General features: G+C 33.9%; 1 protein-coding gene across 5 annotated transcripts in view; it reads right to left on the reverse strand.

Moving 5' to 3' along the window:
- The window catches only part of LOC136038850 (gastrula zinc finger protein XlCGF49.1-like), a 37278-nt gene extending 19344 nt beyond the window's left edge, over positions 1–17934 (reverse strand). For 3 of the 5 annotated variants that reach the window (XM_065722297.1, XM_065722298.1, XM_065722294.1), the window contains exons 1-3: positions 17813–17923; positions 11741–11866; positions 5661–5834 (exon numbers count right to left, since the gene is read on the reverse strand). In XM_065722297.1, the coding sequence (XP_065578369.1) occupies positions 5661–5834; positions 11741–11783 (217 nt within the window). In that variant the 5' untranslated portion in view covers positions 11784–11866; positions 17813–17923. Of the gene's footprint in view, positions 1–5660; positions 5835–11740; positions 11867–17783 lie in introns of all 5 variants that reach the window. The other 2 variants (XM_065722296.1, XM_065722295.1) reach the window with 2 other exon arrangements.
- Between the last annotated feature and the right edge of the window lie 1953 nt (positions 17935–19887).

Genomic DNA, 19887 nt, shown 5'->3' on the forward strand with positions numbered 1-19887 from the left:
TCAAATTTCTTGCCAAAAAGTAAAATCACTAAATAAATAAAACTAAAAACACTGAACAACACTAATGATGAGCCAAACCTGGAATTATTGTTCTGCCATGGCCCGAATTTCGGTAGAGGCGTTGATGGCTGCTGTCCTAGTGGATCTTAAAGAGGTAGGGCCTTTAGGAAAGGGGTGAAGTTTTTTGTGAGTTTTCAATTTATGGGTTCCCAAATTTCGCTAATATGAAACTCACCATTGTCTTTATTGATGGCTGGTTTATTTTTAGCAATTTCCAAAGCTTCTCTGATTTTCTACTTTAAGACTTGTGGGACAATAGCAACAAGTTGGGCTTGTTCAAACTTAATGGAGTGGGAAGGGTTTTCAAAGATATGATGGGCCAATGCAGAGAAATTATCTTCCTCCTTTAGCTTTGTCTTTTTATGGCAGGCATCAATGGAATCAGCATGTTCTTTTAATCGGGAATTAAGTTCACCATTGAACTTGAAAATAACCGCAATTTACCCTTCTTAGATGTCCTCATTACAAAACGAAAAACTAGGTTGGACTTGAGCGTGTATAGAAAGCCAACTCATAGTGATAGATATCTGAGATATGACTCCTATAACCACCCTATAGTCAAAAATTCTGTAGTCTATTCATTGATTGATAGAGCATTTCTGGTGTGCTCCTCTCATTTTGAGCTGAAGGCTGAGCTTGATTATATAAGAGATGTTCTGATAGGTAACGGATACCCCCAAAATGTCATTGACAAGGTTATTTCAAGGAGAAAGATGAGAAGAATTACCAAGAATTTTGCTTCTAAGATTGAACATGATAAACCCTTTTTGTCATTACCTTATATCAAAGGCATTACTGACATTTTAAGCTCCAAACTCACTAAACTTGGCTTTAAGGTGTTTTTCCCTCTGGAAGGACTATTTCCTCCTTCTTGAACAAAGGCAAGGATAAGGTTACTTCAGATCCACCAGGGGTATATGAGATTCCTTGCAGCTATGGTGACACCTATATAGGTCGTACCATGAGACCTCTACATCACCGATTAAAAGAACATGCTGATTCCATTGATGCCTGCCCTAAAAAGACATAGCTAAAGGAGGAAGATAATTTCTCTGCATTGGCCCATCATATCTTTGAAAACCCTTCCCACTCGATTAAGTTTGACCAAGGCCAACTTATTGCTATTGTCCCACAATTCTTAAAGTAGAAAATCAGAGAAGCTTTGGAAATTGCTAAAAATAAACCAGCCATCAGTAAAGACAATGGTGAGTTTCATATTAGCGAAATTTGGGAACCCATCACCCGTAAATTGAAAACTCACAAAAAACTCCACCCATTTCCTAAGGGCACTACCTCTTTAAGATCCACTAGGATAGCAGCCATCAACGCCTCTACCAAAATTCGGGCCATGGCACAACAATAATTCCAGGGTCGGCTCATCATTAGTGTTGTTCAGTGTTTTTAGTTTTATTTATTTAGTGATTTTACTTTCTGGCAAGAAATTTGAATTAACCTGATGATGACAGGCACAGGTCCTGTCGAAATTATCGTTAGAAGAAAAATCAATCACCTGACATCCGTAGCTTAGGTAAGCTTATTACCATCTATCATTATTTTGTAGTTATAATAAAATAGTTGTAAAAAATAAAGAAAATATACATATGAAGGACATTTTTTGAAAATTCTAGTACCTTTTTTACGAAGCAAGAAATATCAAGCCTCAGCAAGCTACTATTTCTCACCCTTTTATGCTAAAGAAGACAATTTTGGCTGGAATGGGCGAAAACATCATAAGGCACCAAAATCGCAATATGCAAATCCTGGTCAATGTATCTAAAAGTCTTGCATAAATTGTTATTCCCATGCGGCTAAGACATTATAATTTCTGTTTGTTTTAAATTTTAACGTCAGTCTTCTGCTTTCTGGCGAAAGATATCATTGTAATAACTGTCCGTTTTTGCATGTTTGTAATAGATAGCAAAAATATTACATAAGAATGTGCTCCAGTGCCCCGCTACCTGAGGAAAAGAAAAAAGAATGAAAGAAAAAGATGACGCATATGCAGAATATCCTGGTTTCAGCCACTTTTCTTGATTTCCAAGCCAATATATTTCCTTTGCATCTCAAACAATATATATATATATATATATATATATATATATATATTGAACAAGACTTGTCTTTTTGTACAAATCTTATGATTCCATTGTATTGCAACCAAATTTGTAAACAGAAGACATTTAGTAATAATTGCAGCATAAATAAGAATTTTTTAGGAAACTGCAAAATTTTTAGGTTAGTGAAACTGCCATGGTAAAGTAAACAGTACAAATTGGCCCATTGATAGACAAGGTAAATAGGCCTGTCTTTGCCATAAAAGTCCAGGATAAGAAAAACTTCCACTTGTTTGCCAATTGCATCTTTATCGTAGTCTGTAGCCTTTCCTAATTTTGTGCAGCGGTAATACATATATAATATACATGCTTAATTTTTCTTTAAAATAACTGCCCATAGAAAAAAGATGCAGAATTGTTATAGCTTGTAAGAAAAACTTCTTAAGAAAGGGAGCTTGAACAATCTTTAAGAATGAATTTTATATTTTTTCTGGATGCTACAGAATTTGGCAATATTTGTACAGTTCTAGTCTTCTCATTATCTTACAAAACTTATCGTCTTACATAACGTCTCTTAGTAGACGTTCCAGGAAGATTCCAGGATTTGTTTTACGCTGTACGTTTTGGAGTTTTGGTTCGTTACTCAGGCTTAATTTGTAGAAGGTATCAATCCTAATTTAAGGGGTTAGACCGTTAAATATGTAAAGGCGGGATTCAGGCACGCTATCATGATCTTTTTTGGGAAAGGGGGCAATAATAAAAACAAATATTTTATAATTAAAATAAGAGGGGTCAAGAAATTCGAAAGAAATTGAAGGGATGGGCCCCAGGTCCCTTTTCTCCCTGTGCATTTCCCAGGTGGGATCTTCGACTCAAATATGGGATGAGACTGCGCTTCCGATGTCCAAAAAGATTTGAAACAGCTTATTTATTTGGCCGCATCTCTTATGGAATTAGATTTATTTTAAAAATCTTCAATACTCTTGATCGAAAAATAGATCCCTATCACAAACGAATGAAAAAGTTTTTTCACGAGGATTACTCGCTTTAGTCATGGTTCAGGTAACCAAACCAATCGCTACTAACCCTTGAGAATATTTTATTTCTGTGCAGTTAGCAAAATAAAACTACTTTGCGCTACAAATGTTACCAATAATTCGGAAGAGTTACAGAAAAATTTGAGAACATTGACTTCTCTTAAATCTGGGATAGGAAAATTTTCACAGTTAAACGGGGATGTAGTTTTACAAACAGGTTAATTTCGATACTTAGATCTACAGTCTGCCTCACCCAAAGAAGAGACTGCATTTCCTCCCCCTCCCCCACTCCTAAGTAAATACGCACTAAACATGAACATTTTCTATCCAGCGTTTAGTATTTAATTTGGGAATAACCTACATCTTAAAGATTAAAATAAAAACCGCTTATTGCTGTGGAAATCTCTATGTGTCTGAAAATCTCCCAGAATTTAGATAAAAATAGCGAATAAATAAAATTTATCTGAGAAAGCCTTTGGTGAATTCGGAATTGATAAAATTACCTAATACTAATATCTTTAATTAATAAATTTCTACAAAAATTTTGCAAACCGATCCACATAGTTTCTGCCAAGTTTGGTTGAAATTGAAATTTTTACTCTATTGATATTGCCTTCTTATCGAAAATTTCTACAAAAATTTTGCAAACCAGTCCACATAGTTTCTGCCAAGTTTGGTTGGAATTGAAATTTTTTCTCTATTGATATTGCCTTCTTATCGAAAATTCTGGCTAAACTAAGAGATTAAACAACCTACACAGTTGGACTATATGCATATTCGTATATTGCATACGTTTATATTTTTCATACGTATATAATAGCCTAACTTATACATTATTAGCCAAAAAGGCTGTAGGTCGACTATAACAAACTAAAGAAACTTTTTCTGAGAGTTCCAGTCAATCCTGCAGACGTGAGACTAAAGAGGGAATACTTACCAAATCATCCATAAAGCTCGTCACCTTTTGATGAAATAATTTCAAAACTCTTTTCCCACAAGACAAGTTTGTTAAAGAAAAGTAAAGAGCTCCATTAAGCCAAGAATGAGCAAAAATAAAGCCAAATTATCTTCCAAGCGTAAAACTACCACAAATCATCAATAAATAAATAAAACTAAAAAAGAACAGAAATTAGAATAAATAGCCGAGTCAAACTCAAAACGAGCAAAAATTAACATGAGTAGGGTTGATAAATCTTATGCTTTCTCAAGACCAGAACACAATTTGCGCTCTACTGAAAAAAAAAAAAAAAAAAAAAAACAAATGACAGTGGATTATCAGTAAAAAAAAATAACATTTCTTCGTTAAGGTTTTGATAATTTATCATTTATGATAATAAGAAAGGTGAGAACATTTCAAACGTAATTAGTTTGCACTAAAGCACAAATTGTGTCCCTGTCTTGAGAAGGCACAGAGTTGATTAGCCCTACACATGTTAGTTTTTGCTCGTTTTGAGTTTGACTCGGCTATTTATTGTAATTTCTGTTCTTTTTTAGTTTTGTTTACTTATTGATGGCGGCTTGTGGTATTTTTACGCTTGGAAGCTTATTTGACTTCATTCTTGCTCATTCTTGACTTAATGGAGCTTTTTACTTTATTTGTAAAACTTGTCTTGTGGAAAAAGTTTTTTTAAATTAATTTCTGTTCGTTTTTACTGACATAGTCTTTTACGCGGAGAAATTATTGTATGTGTTTTTAGTTTTCTTCAATAAAAATCCATGGAATGGGTTGCTATTTGTACGTTGGAGAAACTTTCCGAGAATATTTAATCCTGACACAAACAGTATTTTCTAATTTAATTTTATAGCTTAGATTTTGAGCTGAAAAATAAAACTTAATATCATTCTCAAAAGATTACATCTATGCTCTTTGACAACCTCGATACACTTACACTCTTTTGACTTATTTAAATTGGAAGTAGTAGGGGACTAAGAGTTCCTCATTTTAAGCAATCCAGGAAAATGATTTTTCCTTCGAATCGATTGGTTCCTTTTTTTTGTTAATTTATATGCTTACGCCCTGAATTAATTTATTGGGTTTTGCTGCACCCATTTTGTATTTTGGTTTATTTCTGCATCTTCTCCTTGCTGTTAATCATGTAACTAATGCACTTAGGTAAGCTTTGATCAATACAACAAACTAAATCAATTCTAAATATAATACTAAATATGACAAAATCAACAACTGTTATGATAACATTATGGTAATATCAATTAGGCTTGCTTATACTGGCCATCAATAGCCGAGCATGGCAGAGGTTTAAAACCTATACCATAAATATTAAAGATACTATTTACATTTCTTGATCAGTATGCAAGATAACAATAAACTACAAACCATTTTCAAAATGTTAGATGAAGGTTTAGAGAGAAATTTATGTTTTCCAGTTTTCTAGCCTGTAGAATGTCCACTATAGGCATGTTAGAGTTTCTACCACATCTCTCCAAGGAGTTGAAAATTTATTATTCCATCTTAACACAAAAATGAACAAGAAAAAAAAAAAAAACATACCACCATCCACATTAATACTTGGCTCCAATTTCAGAGAGTGACAATCAAGTCCAGGCTTTTCAGATGCGTCTGTAGAAAAACACTTCTCTTGCAGAGCTTCTTCTTTTGGCAGGAAAAAAGGATCTGTACTTCCAAACAGATTTTCACCATCATTTGGTAGTGCATCTTCAAGATCTAAAGAAATTTTAAAGCTAATTAAGTTAGAGATTTTGGACCAATGATTTAATGATGGGTGAAAAAGTTGGAAAAGAAAATTTTTCCTTTCTAAAAAGGTTATAAGAAAATTTAGTCTAAGAGTTGAAGGTGACAATAAGAAAATATCTAGATTTGTGAATATTATTAATAGATTGTGCAGCAAATTTGAAACTGATTTTTGAAGCCAGTTTCCTTGGTTAAAGTAGAAATCTTAATATTTTCAGTTTTAGCACCATCTCCTGCAAAGAGAAATTGGTTCTAATAGATAGCACAGTTCTAACTGACTAAGAGAGACATGAACCAAATGGAGCTCTAATTCAATGAAGGCGGATCAAGGCAGCTATTTGTTGTAACAAATAATGCCGGCTGTGACAGAAACAATCTTTGAAAAGTTAAAAAGAAAATTTTTCATTTCTAAAAGAAAACTTTCGAAAAAGGTTATAAGAAAATTTAGTCTAAGAGTTGAGGGTGACAATAATAAAATACTTAGATTTGTGAATATTATTAATAGATTGTGCAGCAAATTTGAAACTGATTTTTTGAAGCCAGTTTCCTTGGTTAAAGTAGAAATCTTAATATTTTCAGTTTTAGCACCATCTCCTGCAAAGAGAAATTGGTTCTAATAGATAGCACAGTTCTAACTGACTAAGAGAGACATGAACCAAATGGAGCTCTAATTCAATGAAGGCGGATCAAGGCAGCTATTTGTTGTAACAAATAATGCCGGCTGTGACAGAAACAATCTTTGAAAAGTTAAAAAGAAAATTTTTCATTTCTAAAAGAAAACTTTCCAAAAAAGTTATGAAAAAATTAGTCTATAGGCTGTGGGTGACAGAAAGAAGATGCCTAGAATTTTGAACATTATTAATAGACTGTGCAGTGATTTAAAGCTGCTTTTTTGGAGCCAGTTTCTTTGGTTAAAGCAAAAATATTACAATTTTTCGTTTTACCGCCATCTCCTGCAAAGAAAAATAGGTTCTAATAGATAGCACTGTTTTAACTAACTAAGAGAAACATGAACCAAATGGAGTTTTTTAATTCAATAAAGACAGATCAAGGCAACTATTTATTGTAACAAATGATGCCGGCTGTAACAGCGATATGCTTTGATACCTTTACAGAAAGTCTGCATTTAAAACTGGACTCAATCCTCTGGTCCCAGTCTCAACTTTCAAAGAAGCTTGACTGTATGCTAAAAACCCACTCTACTTGACAAGCTAGTAAAATCGCGTCGCATGAGAAGGATTCTATTCTTCAAATGACTCACTGTGATGATTTTGAAAAAAAAAAACTTTCTTAACTTTGAAGTTAAAGATAAAGAGTTAAATATGATTATTCAGGGTTTACCGTCCGAACATTCGGGTCAGAACACCAAATCTAATGTTGAAAATCTTTCTAAAAAAACAGAATGCCTAGCAGCTGATAGTGTTCATGAAACAAAATGATACGTTCTTCCTGATAAACCAGTAAATGGAGTTACCGTACTTAGAAGGCCCAAAGCAAGACCTGTCCTCATCTCATTACATAATGAACTTGAAATCCAAAGCATCTTTAAATCTGTTTCGAAGTTTGAAGGATCCGGAATATGTATAACAACGGACCTACTACCAGTGCTAAACAACCTTCACAGCAGTCTCCTGATTAAAGGAAACGATTTACGTGAAAGAGGTTTAGTGTTAACGACCCGTATTAAACAAAAGGGTGCAAAAATCTGATCCGTCAATAAAAAGGAATGTCAAGAGTTTTTATTTTCATCCAGTAATTTTTATTTTATTTAATTTTTGTAGGCCTAAGATTGCTATTCAAAAGGTTTCTTTTTTTGTTCTGGTTCTGTGTATTTGCTATGTTGCAACCGAATTGGTCCAAAAAACCCTTTTGGCCTTTCTCTGCTTAAAAAAAATACTTTAGCGGAAAGAGCAGGGCGTTGAGGAGACAACAACCCCTTTCATATAAAGAATAATTTCTGTTCGTTTTAAGTTCTAATGTCGCTCCTTACTTTCTGTTGAAAAAACCTGTTTTTTTTTAATTTCTGAATGTTTTTGCTCTCCGCATATGAATAATTAAAATGAAATTTGTATATTAATTTTGTTTTGGCTAAATGGCTTTATCATAGTTTTGATAGGACGATTTTGAGAAAAAAGGGGTGGGGGAGGAGGCATAGTTGCCCTCCGATTTTATGGTTACTTAAAAAGGCAACTAAAACTTTTGTTTTTTACGAACTTTTATGCTAGTAATAAATATACATAACTTACGAATTGAAGACCTTATATATTTGTGTATTTTTATTACATATATGAGAGGGTTCGCCCCCTCGTCACTATCTTGCTCTTTACACTAAAACTTATTTTTTATCCCAAAGCTTTAAGAATGACCCCTGAATCACAAAGGTCGTAGAATAAATAGTTGAAATTACAAAAAAATTCTTTAGTGTAAAGAGTGAGGTATTTAGGAGATGAACCTCCTCGTATGCGTAATAATTTATGTTCGTTTTAAGTTTCAATGCTGCTCCTTACATCCAGTTAAAAAAAACTTTTGCATGTTTACTTTTTCATTCTTTTTTTTTTCAAGAATGGTAGAAAATTTTACGCCTTGAAATTCTCTTCCCCCATTATAAATTCTCCGTGAAAAGATAATCCCACGTAGCCCCCTTCCCCTCAACTAGAAGAAATCCTCCTGAAAACCTCTGTACACTTCCCAATAACCCTTACTTTATGTAAACAATGGTCAAAGTTTGTAACTAGCAGCCACTCCCCCAGAGACAGTGGGAGAGTAAGTCACCCCAAAGACATAGTTATTTGGTTTTTCGACTATGGTGAACAAAATGGATATCTTGAAATTTTTATCCGTTGACTTTGGGAAAAACTGAGCGTGGGAGGGGGCCTACGTGCCCCCCCAATTTTTGAGTCAATTAAAAAGGGCACTAGAACTTCCAATTTCTGTTAGAATGAGCCCTTTCGTGAAATTCTAGGACCACTGGGTCGATAGGATCACCCCTGGAAAAAAAAAAAATATACATGTACCTGGGATCAGTCTTCTTGTAAAAGATGTAAAATTCCACAATTTTTATAAATAGGAGCTTGGAACTTCCACAGTAGGGATCTTTGATACGCTGAATGTGATGGTGTGATTTTTGTTAAGATACTATCACATTTGGGGGGTGTTTCCCCCTATTTTCCAAAATAGGGCAAGTTTTCATAGGCAAGTAACTTTTGATAAGTAAGAATAAATTTGATAAAACTTATATATTTAAAATCAGCATAAAAATCCAATTCTTTTGATGTATCTATTAGTATCAAAATTGCGTTTTTTAGTTTTGGCTACTATTCAGCCGGGTCGCTCTTTACTACAGTTCGTTACCATGAACTGTTTGATTATTCCTATCATTTGTGATTGTTTTGATAGGATCTTTCTCCACTCCCTGCCTGATAATTCCTAGTATAGAGTTAGCATTGTCTCGAATGAACGAACGTTGGCGGTAGGTTGGAGTAGCATATCAATGTTATATCTTTAATATGAAATTCAGCCGAGAATAGGTCTCTTTCTTTCATTAATAAGATTTTTTTTTGTCGTTGATATACGAACTCTGCTCCCTGCCAACGAAAAAATGCGTAAGATTTTGTAAATTATTGCTATATTATAATAAAGAACCTTGAAATTTAGAGCGAATCTAATGATCTTCAAACATTTTGATACTCTGTGATGACTGTAGGATGTTTGATGCAGTTGTTTGCAACATTTGTGTTGAGGACTCAAAAGTTTCCCAGTTGTAAAGGAACTTCCACTTTGGCCATTCTTTGTCGAGTTTCCGCTTGAATTGACCCGTCGAATCAACAGACACTTTATCTTCAGAGAGTTGATTCCACATGTTTGTATCTCACTGGCTGACCAAACAGCTTCTTTCTCGGATTGAGGAGATTTTCCTGAACATTTTTTTGGAATGCCCCATAGTCACAGAACGTTCTGGGGGGGAGGGGCGAGGAGACCGGGGAGAATGCTTTTTGAAATATTGTTACGGGCCGTAATAATGTCGCCACGTTTCCTCCGGTATGAGAGAGTACTCTTTGTTATACTCTTTCTGTTATTTCCTTGCCCCTCTTTCTGTTATTTCTAATCTGACGGTAGTTCTCTATTTTGTAGGGACAGCTGGAAGAATCAATACAGAGGAAAACTAAGAAAATTTCATCACTCTTTGAGAAACCTTAGGTGTATCCAATCTGATTCTTTGGATTTGTAAACATCAGGCTCATCAAGGCTAGTTAAGACCATTTCTTCAGAAAGTTGGACAAAACTGAGTGGCGAAAGCAGGGAAAACTGGGTTTTCAAAACACTATCCTTAGCTACTGGCGATAAGTGGGGTATGCCATTATGTTTGAAGGCAGGAACGGTGTGACGATTAGGACTTTTAGCAGAAACCTGTCTTTAGAAGGATTTGTGGTTTGCCTTGATATTGGTGACAAGCTTCTCCTCATGTTCAGTTTCCTAACTGCATCAGAGACGAAGTTCTGAGCCTTTGTATACCTCTGCCAATTTTCCTTTGTTTTCTTTATATTGTAGATTTTCTGGGCTCTGATTTTCCTGTTGATTGCTCTCTTTGCAACCAAAAGGAAGAATGAAGTGACTTCAGTAGAAGACATGGAGGGCTCCTTCTCAGTCGATGGGATGGCTTCCTAAACATTTGTCCATAATGTCTTAATATTTGCAATGATTAGTTCTGATCAATTTACTAAGGCTAGCTCCTTCTGTATTGCTTGAAGACAATAAACATTTGAGGACAAAGATTAGGTTGCTATTCAAGGATAACACAGAAAGGATGACTGAGAGGTTTCTGTTGCCAACTGGAGGAAAAAATTAATTTCTAATGAGGGTAACTGGATTGTTCAAAATTACAAGATCTAACAACAATTAGAAATTCTGGTTGCCATGATCCCTTGTTGGCTTGTCAATCATTTGATGAAGGATGTTATCAGATAGACAAGACACAAATGGTAAATCTCCATTACTAGATGCTGCCTAACAGAGACCATCAGCCCACTAAATTGAGGGAAAGTTGAAATCTCCAATAATTATCAAACTGGATACAACCTTTGATGATACTGAAGGTACCATTTCATCAATGATTTTTTTTAGAGATAATTCACAATCATCAAGACTGGGTGCACAAGGGTTTCTATAAACATACCCAATATGATTTTTTTTTTCTTGAAGAGTAACATCAAGCAATAAACTATAAACGCATATATGTATATATATATATATATATATATATATATATATATATATATATATATATATATATATATATATATATATATATATATATATATATATATACATATATATTTGGGAAAAAATCTCGGATTTATCAGTTTAGTGATACATGACATAAACATAAAGCAGAAGTAAGGCATATTTATCATAAAGACAAGTTTTTTTTTTAGGATTCCTCATATTTATCCTGTTATCTAAATAGAGATATTACTAGAGGGTCTTGGACATGATTATTTTTTTTCTTGTTTAAAGCCAATACATTTTTTAGGGAAAAAAGGATAATCTTTGAACCTCCATTTAAAATTTGCTACATGGGAGAAGACAATATTATTTAAATCAATCTTTTTTTTTATTAATTTGAGGGTAATCATTTATGAAATTACACAAAGGCAATAAAAAGGCATGAATAACGAGACATTGGTCTGAAAAAGTTTGTTGAAATTCTTATTTTAATTAACATCAGACGTGTTTTATAGTTTGTTTGTTCTATTTGACAAGTAGAAGTAGCAAAAAATAAATAGTTCAATTATTGCTCAACTTTTGAGCCCGATAGTGCAAAATAAGAAAAGTAGTACATTAACCATCAAATTGGTGGAATCCTCCATAACACCAATTACCTTGCTTAATGGCAGTGACACCAAAGAGGTTAGCTGTTTCCATGTTTCATCAGCTGAGTTACACAGTCACTGCCCCTTCACAAATTTGAATAATACATCTTCAAAACAGAGGAAGGAGCCCAAAATCTAAAAAATACATGTGAAATACAAGAAAGAAGAATATAGATCAGACTAATTAAAGACATTAAAGACTAATTTCTTATCATTTCTAAATTTATATTGACCAACTGCAACAAAGATAGTTGTGTGGTAAATATACTTTTGTTAGTCTTCCCCTGAACAATCCATTGTAAATCTTCAGTTACTAGAAAAATTTACAGCTTTTGAATGAAGAAGTTTAAGGAAAAGTCTAAATATTGAACAGTATGAAAACAAGAAAGGAAATAATAAATGAAAAGAGAAAAATCAAATAGGTGAAAAACAAGGATTTTGACAGCCAATAGCAAAATATGAAAATGAAAATCAAGCAAATATTTCGACAAGGACCTCAGCCAAGTCGTCCTCAGTGCTAAAAAAACAAGAAAAAGAAAAAAAAAAAACAAAGAAAAACAACATCAAAATCTAAACTTCTTAAGTGAACTCTTATGAGAGGAGAAAAGACACTTTCTTTTCTCTTCTTGTAGAGTTCACTTAAGAAGGTTAGATTTTGTTGTTGTTTTTTCTTTGTTTTCTTCCTCTTTCTTATTTTCCTTTTATTTTTATAGTCTATGATCATGCATTATGCTAGTTGTTGGAGGTAAAATGCTTGTCCTAAGTTATCTGTTTCTGAACCTCTTCAAAAAAGGTACCTGGCAAAGACAATAGAAACTGTTCTACTTTCATAACCAGATACAAGTCTTACCTTACCTTAAATCACAGCTTCGAGCAATGTAAGGATTTTCCATCCTTGTGATGCTCCAGTGACAAAAAAATTTGTTTGGTGTAGGTTGTGGTTTTTGATTTAGACTCTTGTGGAGGACTCTGCAGCTTCCCAATAGTAAAGGAACTCCTGGCAGAGCCATTCCTTATCAAGGTGGGACTTGAACATGTCAGCTGAAGTTGAAGAAACTGTTTCCTCAGACAGTTGATTCCACAGATTGATGACTCCTTGGCTGAAGAAATGACTTCTATGCCTACTCGTCGAATGCTGCATAGGGAGCTTCATTGAATGTCCTCTAGTACCAGAATGCAAAGGCTGTGCAAAGAGACTGGGAAGGGTGTTTTTAGAAAGGATTGTTTTGGTATGTCAGTATTGGCAGCTTTAAGTCTTTCTTTGAATGGAAAGTTATTCATGCTGCTAGCCAACTTAGTGGCATGATACTGGACATCCTCAAGCAACTTCTTACCTTTTTTGAAAAAAGGGGCTGCCAATGACACTCCGACCTCCAGACATGGTTGTACAAGCGCCTTATATAGCTTCATAAGACTCTTGGGTGTCGGCTGGAGATTGTTCTTTTTATGATACTGAGGGATTTATTTGCAGAAGATGAAACAGACTTAGCATGGCTGCTAAACTTTAATTGGTGATCAACAATAGCCCCAAGATATCTTTCATTGGAAACAGTAGAAAGGAAGTTGTCTTGAAGGAAATACTTATGATGCCTGTTGTGTTTTCCAAAATGGATGACGTGGCATTTGTCAGCATCAAAAGCAATGAGATACATGTTAGCTTATCTACCTAGACTGTCAAGATCTGTTTGAATTAATTGCTGATCAGAGGGAGTAGCTGCTTTTCTAACCAGTTTTGAGTCATCAGCATAAAGGGTAATAAGATTTGAAAGAAGGGTGGGTAGATTATTGCCAGAGAAGTAGAAAAGTGTTGGTCCAAGAATGGTGCCCTGGGGCATGCCACTTAATACAGTTGTGGGAGAAGAGAAATGAGGAATTCTTTGTGAGTCAAAAATTCTGACACTCTGTAATCTTTCAGTAATAATCCACTGTACAACACCTTCATTGAAACCTGCAGCCTTCAGTTTGATTATGAAGAATTCGTGACAAACCTTGTCAAATGCTTTGGACAGATCAAGAAGAATCATGTCAACAGGAAGACCCTTATCAAGCAGTGTAGTCACTAATTTGTATGTTTGGATGAGGTTAGTGTCCACAGATCTATCAGATCTGAGTCCATGTTGTGATGTAGAGAGGATGTTATTGACCTCAAGATGTTCAATTAGAGCTTTGTTAATATTTCTCTCAAGCACCTTAACAACTGCAGATGTGACGCTTATAGGACAGTAATTTTTCTAGGACAGTAATTATAGGACAGTAATTTAACAATTTATTTATCAGTCCTGTATCTGTCCTGTCCTGTAGCTTTTAATTGTTTTAAAAAGTAGAATTGTGGCAAAAAGTCAAACTTTAGTGTAAAGAGCAAGGGATTGCAGAGGGGACAACCCATTTCATATATGGAGTAATTTCTGTTTGTTTTAAGTTTTAATGTCACTCCTTACTTTCAGTTAAAAAAATAGTTTTTTATTTAGTTTCTGAACGTTTTTGAATTAATGCATGTTTGATTTTGGCTTTCTGCACATAAATTATTAAAATGAAATTTACATATTAATTCTTTTTTTGGCTAAATGGCTTTCTCTTAATTTTGATCAGAAAATTTTGAGAAATAAGGGGTGGTTAAGGAGGCCTAGTAGCCCTCCAATTTTTCAGTTACTTAAAAAGGCAACTAGAACTTTTAATTTTTAACCAACGTTTTTATTAGTAAAAAATATACGTAACTTAAGAATTAACTTACATAACAAACTTTTATATTCTTATATTTTTATCATGTATATGAGGGGGTTTGTACCCTTGTTCATACCTTGCTCTTTACACTAAATTGTAAGTTTTGTCCCAATTCTTTAAGAATGACCCCTTAATCAGAAAGGTCATAGAATAAATAGTTGAAATTACTAAAAATACTTTAGCATAAAGGCAAGGTATTTATCTCCTCCTAAATACTGTGCTCTTTATGCTAAAGTATTTTTAGAACCCCTCATATGCGTAATAATATCTGTTTGTTTTAAGTTTCAATGCTACTCCTTACTTTCAATTGAAAAAAAAACTTTTCATGTTTATTTTTTCATTATTTTTTTTATAGTAATGCTAAAAAATCCTTAAATTTCCATTGAATTTCTCTTCCCCCATGACATATTCCTCCAAGGAAAAGACCCTCATAGTCCCCTCCCCTCAACCCCACCCCTAAAAACGTCTCTACACTTCCCAATAACCATTACTGTATGTAAACACTGGTCAAAGTTTGTAACTTGCAACCCCTCCCCCAGGGACTGTGGGGGAGTAAGTCATTCCTAAAGACATAGTTATTATGGTTTTTGACTATGCAGAACAAAATGGCTATCTCAAAAGTTTGATCTGTTGACTTTGGGAAAAAAATGAGCATGGGAGGGGGCCAGAGGTGCCCTCCAATTTTTTGGTCACTTAAAAAGGACACTAGAACTTTTCATTTCTGTTAGAATGAGCCCTCTTGCAACATTCTAGGACCACTTGGTCATTACAATAACCCCTGGAAAAAAAACAAACAAACATGCACCCATGATTTGTCTTCTGGCAAAAAATACAAAATTCCACATTTTTGTAGATAGGAGCTTGAAATTTTTACTATAGGGTTCTCTGATATGCCAAATGCGATGGTGTGATTTTCGTTAAGATTCTATGACTTTTAGGGGGTGTTTCCGCTATTTTTCAAAATAGGGAGATTTTCTCAGGCTTGTAACTTTTGATGACAAAGACTAAATTTGATGAAACTTGTATATTTAAAATCAGCATGAAAATCCAATTCTTTTTACGTATCTTTTAGCATCAAAATTCTGTTTCTTAGAGTTTCTTTTACTATTGAGCCAGGTTACTCCTTACTACAGATCATTACCACAAACTGTTTGATAACAAACAAATTTTGAAATAGAAGCAATTCATAAAAAAAGAGTTTAAAAGAGGGGTAATTGTTCAGTTTCATCACAAGCTGTCTAAACTGGAACCTATACTGCAAAGAGCCATAGTTTCCACACTATAGCACTTAGAAATACTATTTCTAGAAGTATATCCATTTCTGGTTGACTCTGCTCCTCCATGGGGCTTACTAATAATACATAAAGTGGGCAGGATTTTAAAGCCAAGGGAAAAGTTGGGATTGTACAATATGAATGAAATTATATCTTAAATAATAATTCCAGTCATCACTGGTAATTTCTGTATAGTAGGGAGTCAAAACATAATTAAAAAACTCATGCATCCATTAATGTTCATATCCAAGATGGTTCATTTTCCTTTTTGAGTTGAAACTTACCAGTTGTTTCTGAAGAATTGCAATAATAGCTATTGTGACATTGGCTTGTGAGCAAATTTGAACAGGGGAAATCAGAGCAATTAGTTAAATAGTATATTTATGTTCTGTTGATTTGAAGGTAGGCAGTGAAACATCTGATTTTGTTTACAGGTAACATTACTGATATAGCAAAGCATATCAGTCCATGGGCCCAGTGGGCAGTGGTACAAGGTCTGTATTCTATATTTATTTAATAATTATTTGGCCTGGAGCCTCAAAGAGTAAAGGCTCTAAGCCAAATAATTATTAAATAAACATGGAATACAGAGCTTGCCCTGCTGCCTGCAGGGCTCATGGACTAATAAACTTTGCTCTATAGGCAATGTTACCTGTGAGCAAAATTGGATGTTTGTTTTCTTCAGAAACAGCTGGCTAATTTCAACTTGAAAGTGAACCATCTTGGATATGAAAATTAATGGATGTGTAAGTTTTTGGTTATCTTTTTGACTTCCTACTAGCCTATATAGAAATTAGCAGTGATAATAAGAACTCATATTTAAATATAATTTCATTCATATTGTACAACCCCAACTTTTCTCTCAGCTTCAAATCACCGCCTACTTTATGCATTTTTAGATTTCCCCATGGAGGAGGATGAACCAGAAATGGATGCACTCCTAGAAATAGCATTTCTAAGTCCTATACCATGGATACTTTGCAGCATAGTTTCCAGTTTAGGTTTAGTTTCCAGTAAAATTGGTGCAAACAGTATTACTGGCTTTCATATAAAGTGAATATACCACTTGATGCCTTTTTTAGGTTCTTTAAAAATATAATAATCACTTCCACTGCAAATTTAAAGCACTTTTTGACCTCTTAAAAATTACCTTTTTGACCTCTTTAAAATGACCTAAATATGGGGTCATTTCAAATCTGTAATAGTTTAGAAACAAATTTGGGCTATATATTTACAAATCAGGGGGGTAGGGGTAAAGCATAGCATATATTAAATATGTAAATTAACCATTGCTGTATTTTTTTTTTTTATGTGTTTGTGCACATCAAATTTTAATGATTAGAGAAATCACCAATGCAACAGCACAAACACACACAATAAAAAAAAAACAAAAAATACAGCAATGGTTAGTTTATGTATTTAATATATGCTATGCTTTACCCCCACACCCCCCTGATGTGCAAATATATAGCCCAAATTTGTTTCTAAACTATTACAGGTTTGTAATGACCCCATATTTAGGTCATTTTTAAGGGGTCAAAAAGTGCTTAAATCCAAATTTGTGGTAGAAGCGATTATTATATTTGTAAACAGCATTAAAAAAGGCATCAAGTGGTAGCCTATAATCACTTTATATGAAAGCCAGTAATACTGTTTGCACCAATTTTACCTAGGCACCTTGTGATGAAACTAAATAAATACCAAAAAAGGCATCAAGTGGTATGTTCACTTTATTTGTAAGTTAATAATATGAACAATGAAACATCTACCTTGAATCATATCATGGATTGAATAAAGGATGAGGATTGAACCTTGAATCATAAATATACTATAAACTGGTACCTCAAATTAATATTTAACATAAATCTTAACAGCAAATACTTATGCATGATGAATACTCTAGGTCTATTTTACATTGGGAATAGGCTACCTATATTTAAAAATGGTAAAATTCTAGTTAATTGACTTCTTGCTATCTCGGAAAGGGTTTAGGTTAGGAAAATGAAACTTTAAAAATACACAATTTAAATCATTATAGGTCTATTCCTTATTGTTACCAATAGCTGTATCAGGACAAGTTTAATACTTTTTAATGATTTTAAAGTAAAGACTATCATCAAATCGTTGTATCATCAAATCTAACGCCTTAACCACTCGGCACCTCGTCTTATACCAACAAATCAAACCTCGTCTTATAATTATTTAAAAATGATGCGGTTGGAGACAGCGTTGCTAATATCTCTTATAAATTTGTCCCTTGAGCATCACTAAATCTTGAAAATTGTGTGTATCTGCCTCGGTTCTTCACATTTGAACCAGATCAATTATCAGTTGTTCTTGGCGAAACTACCACCCCATTGACTAGCAAGTTATTTTGACTAGCAAGCGGTGACCGTGGTCAAATATTGGTAAAAACCGAGTGCAGAGATTGCAATAAAAAAAAAAAACGGTGCCTTGCTGAGTGCATCTAGTATTTATAGTGTTTCATTTAATACGTCAATTAATTGCGTAAATATTTAAGTTATATTTTTTACGTGCAAGTTTTGTGAGAAGGTATGTCATGAATGTATTAGGATTCATTTTTTCTTAAAAAATTATCCACTATTTTTTTTTGTTTTTTTTTTTACGTGATTCAAATTACCTTTTTTTTCTTCTTTTTATTGTTATGTTGATTAGTATCGTATTAGGTAGAAACAAATATCGATGGTTTACCGCATTGAAATTATTTCTGCTGAATTGTTTCGATTTAGCCTAGAGGAGTATTTGTCAAATGATAATGCTTGAGACATTAATCTAGTGACGATTAAACTCAAGCCGTTAAGAGACAGTTTGCATATCCAGTTTCCTTATGAATCGAATTCACCGGTGAATTTAAAGTCTACGATTATGTTCGTGGAATGTCCATGTAACAACAGTTATCGTGAATTATTGCAATTATTAGATAATTTTGAGTCAAATTTAGATTTTATAGGTTTATGTGAAACGTTCCTGACTTCAGATCAGTCTCACTCGTCTTATTCATTTCCAGGTTATAAACTGATGGTGAAGAATCGAGTGTCGTTAAACCGTAGAGGGGTAAGGCTCCTGATTAAACATTGTCTTAAGTATGAGGTTAGGGAGGACCTGATGATTTGGATAGAAGGTGAGGTAGAGAGTTTTTCTGTTGAAGTGGAGTTTAATGGTGGGAAGAATTTGATAAGTTCGGTGCATTGGCCACCTAGTTACCACTGGGAAGAGTTTGTTGAAGGTATGAATGACATTTTTAGCAAAAAATCTGATAATGTGAGCCATGTGGTGATGGGGGACTTTAATTTTAACCTTTTCGATTTAACAGGTCATAATATTGATTTTTTGAATTTTATGATTTCAAATGATTTATTCCCTCTGGTGAGTATTCCTACCCGCATCATAGCTCAAACTGCAACCCTGATTGACAACATCTTTGTTCAATCGAGAGACCTAAATGTAAGCTGTACATATGTGATTCCATACCACAGCTCGGACCACCTATCATTATTAGCTGTTATAAATTAACCAGTAGTAAAATTACCCAAAAAAGAAAATTAAGATAAGCATTTTGAAAAAGAAAATCTGAGAAAGTTTGCTGAGGAGACTAGTGTTATTGATTGGAGTCCCGTATATACTGAAAAAAGATGCCCAACGGAACTGAGCCAACCATTATCTGTTCTTATGCCCATTTACGATACGACGTACCCCATAAGGGTCGTTAAATCAAAAACACAACAACCGCGTAAGCCATGGATTACCATTGAAACAATTGAGAAACTAAAGCTAAGAAATGCACTTTACGTAAATTTCCTGGATGAACAAAGTGACGAATTATTTAATTCATTCAAAATACGGCGGAATTTCGTAAACAAACAGCGTCGCAAAGCCATGACCAAGTATTATAACAAGAAGTTTCAAGAAAACAAAGGTAATATAAAAGATATATAGAATTTTATACGTGAATATATTGGTGGTAATGATAAAAATGGAAATGAACTAATCCAACTTTATGGTTGTGATAGATATGATGAAGAGGGAACTGTAAATAAATTTGGGGATTTTTTAAATATTGGTTTAAATCTTCAAAACACTGTAAAAGACAGATGTAAAGAGCCTGATGATTCTGGAACTGATGACCGATGTAAACAACTT

This window comes from Artemia franciscana, chromosome 18 (assembly GCF_032884065.1).
Source record: "Artemia franciscana chromosome 18, ASM3288406v1, whole genome shotgun sequence".
NCBI classification, from domain to species: domain Eukaryota; kingdom Metazoa; phylum Arthropoda; class Branchiopoda; order Anostraca; family Artemiidae; genus Artemia; species Artemia franciscana.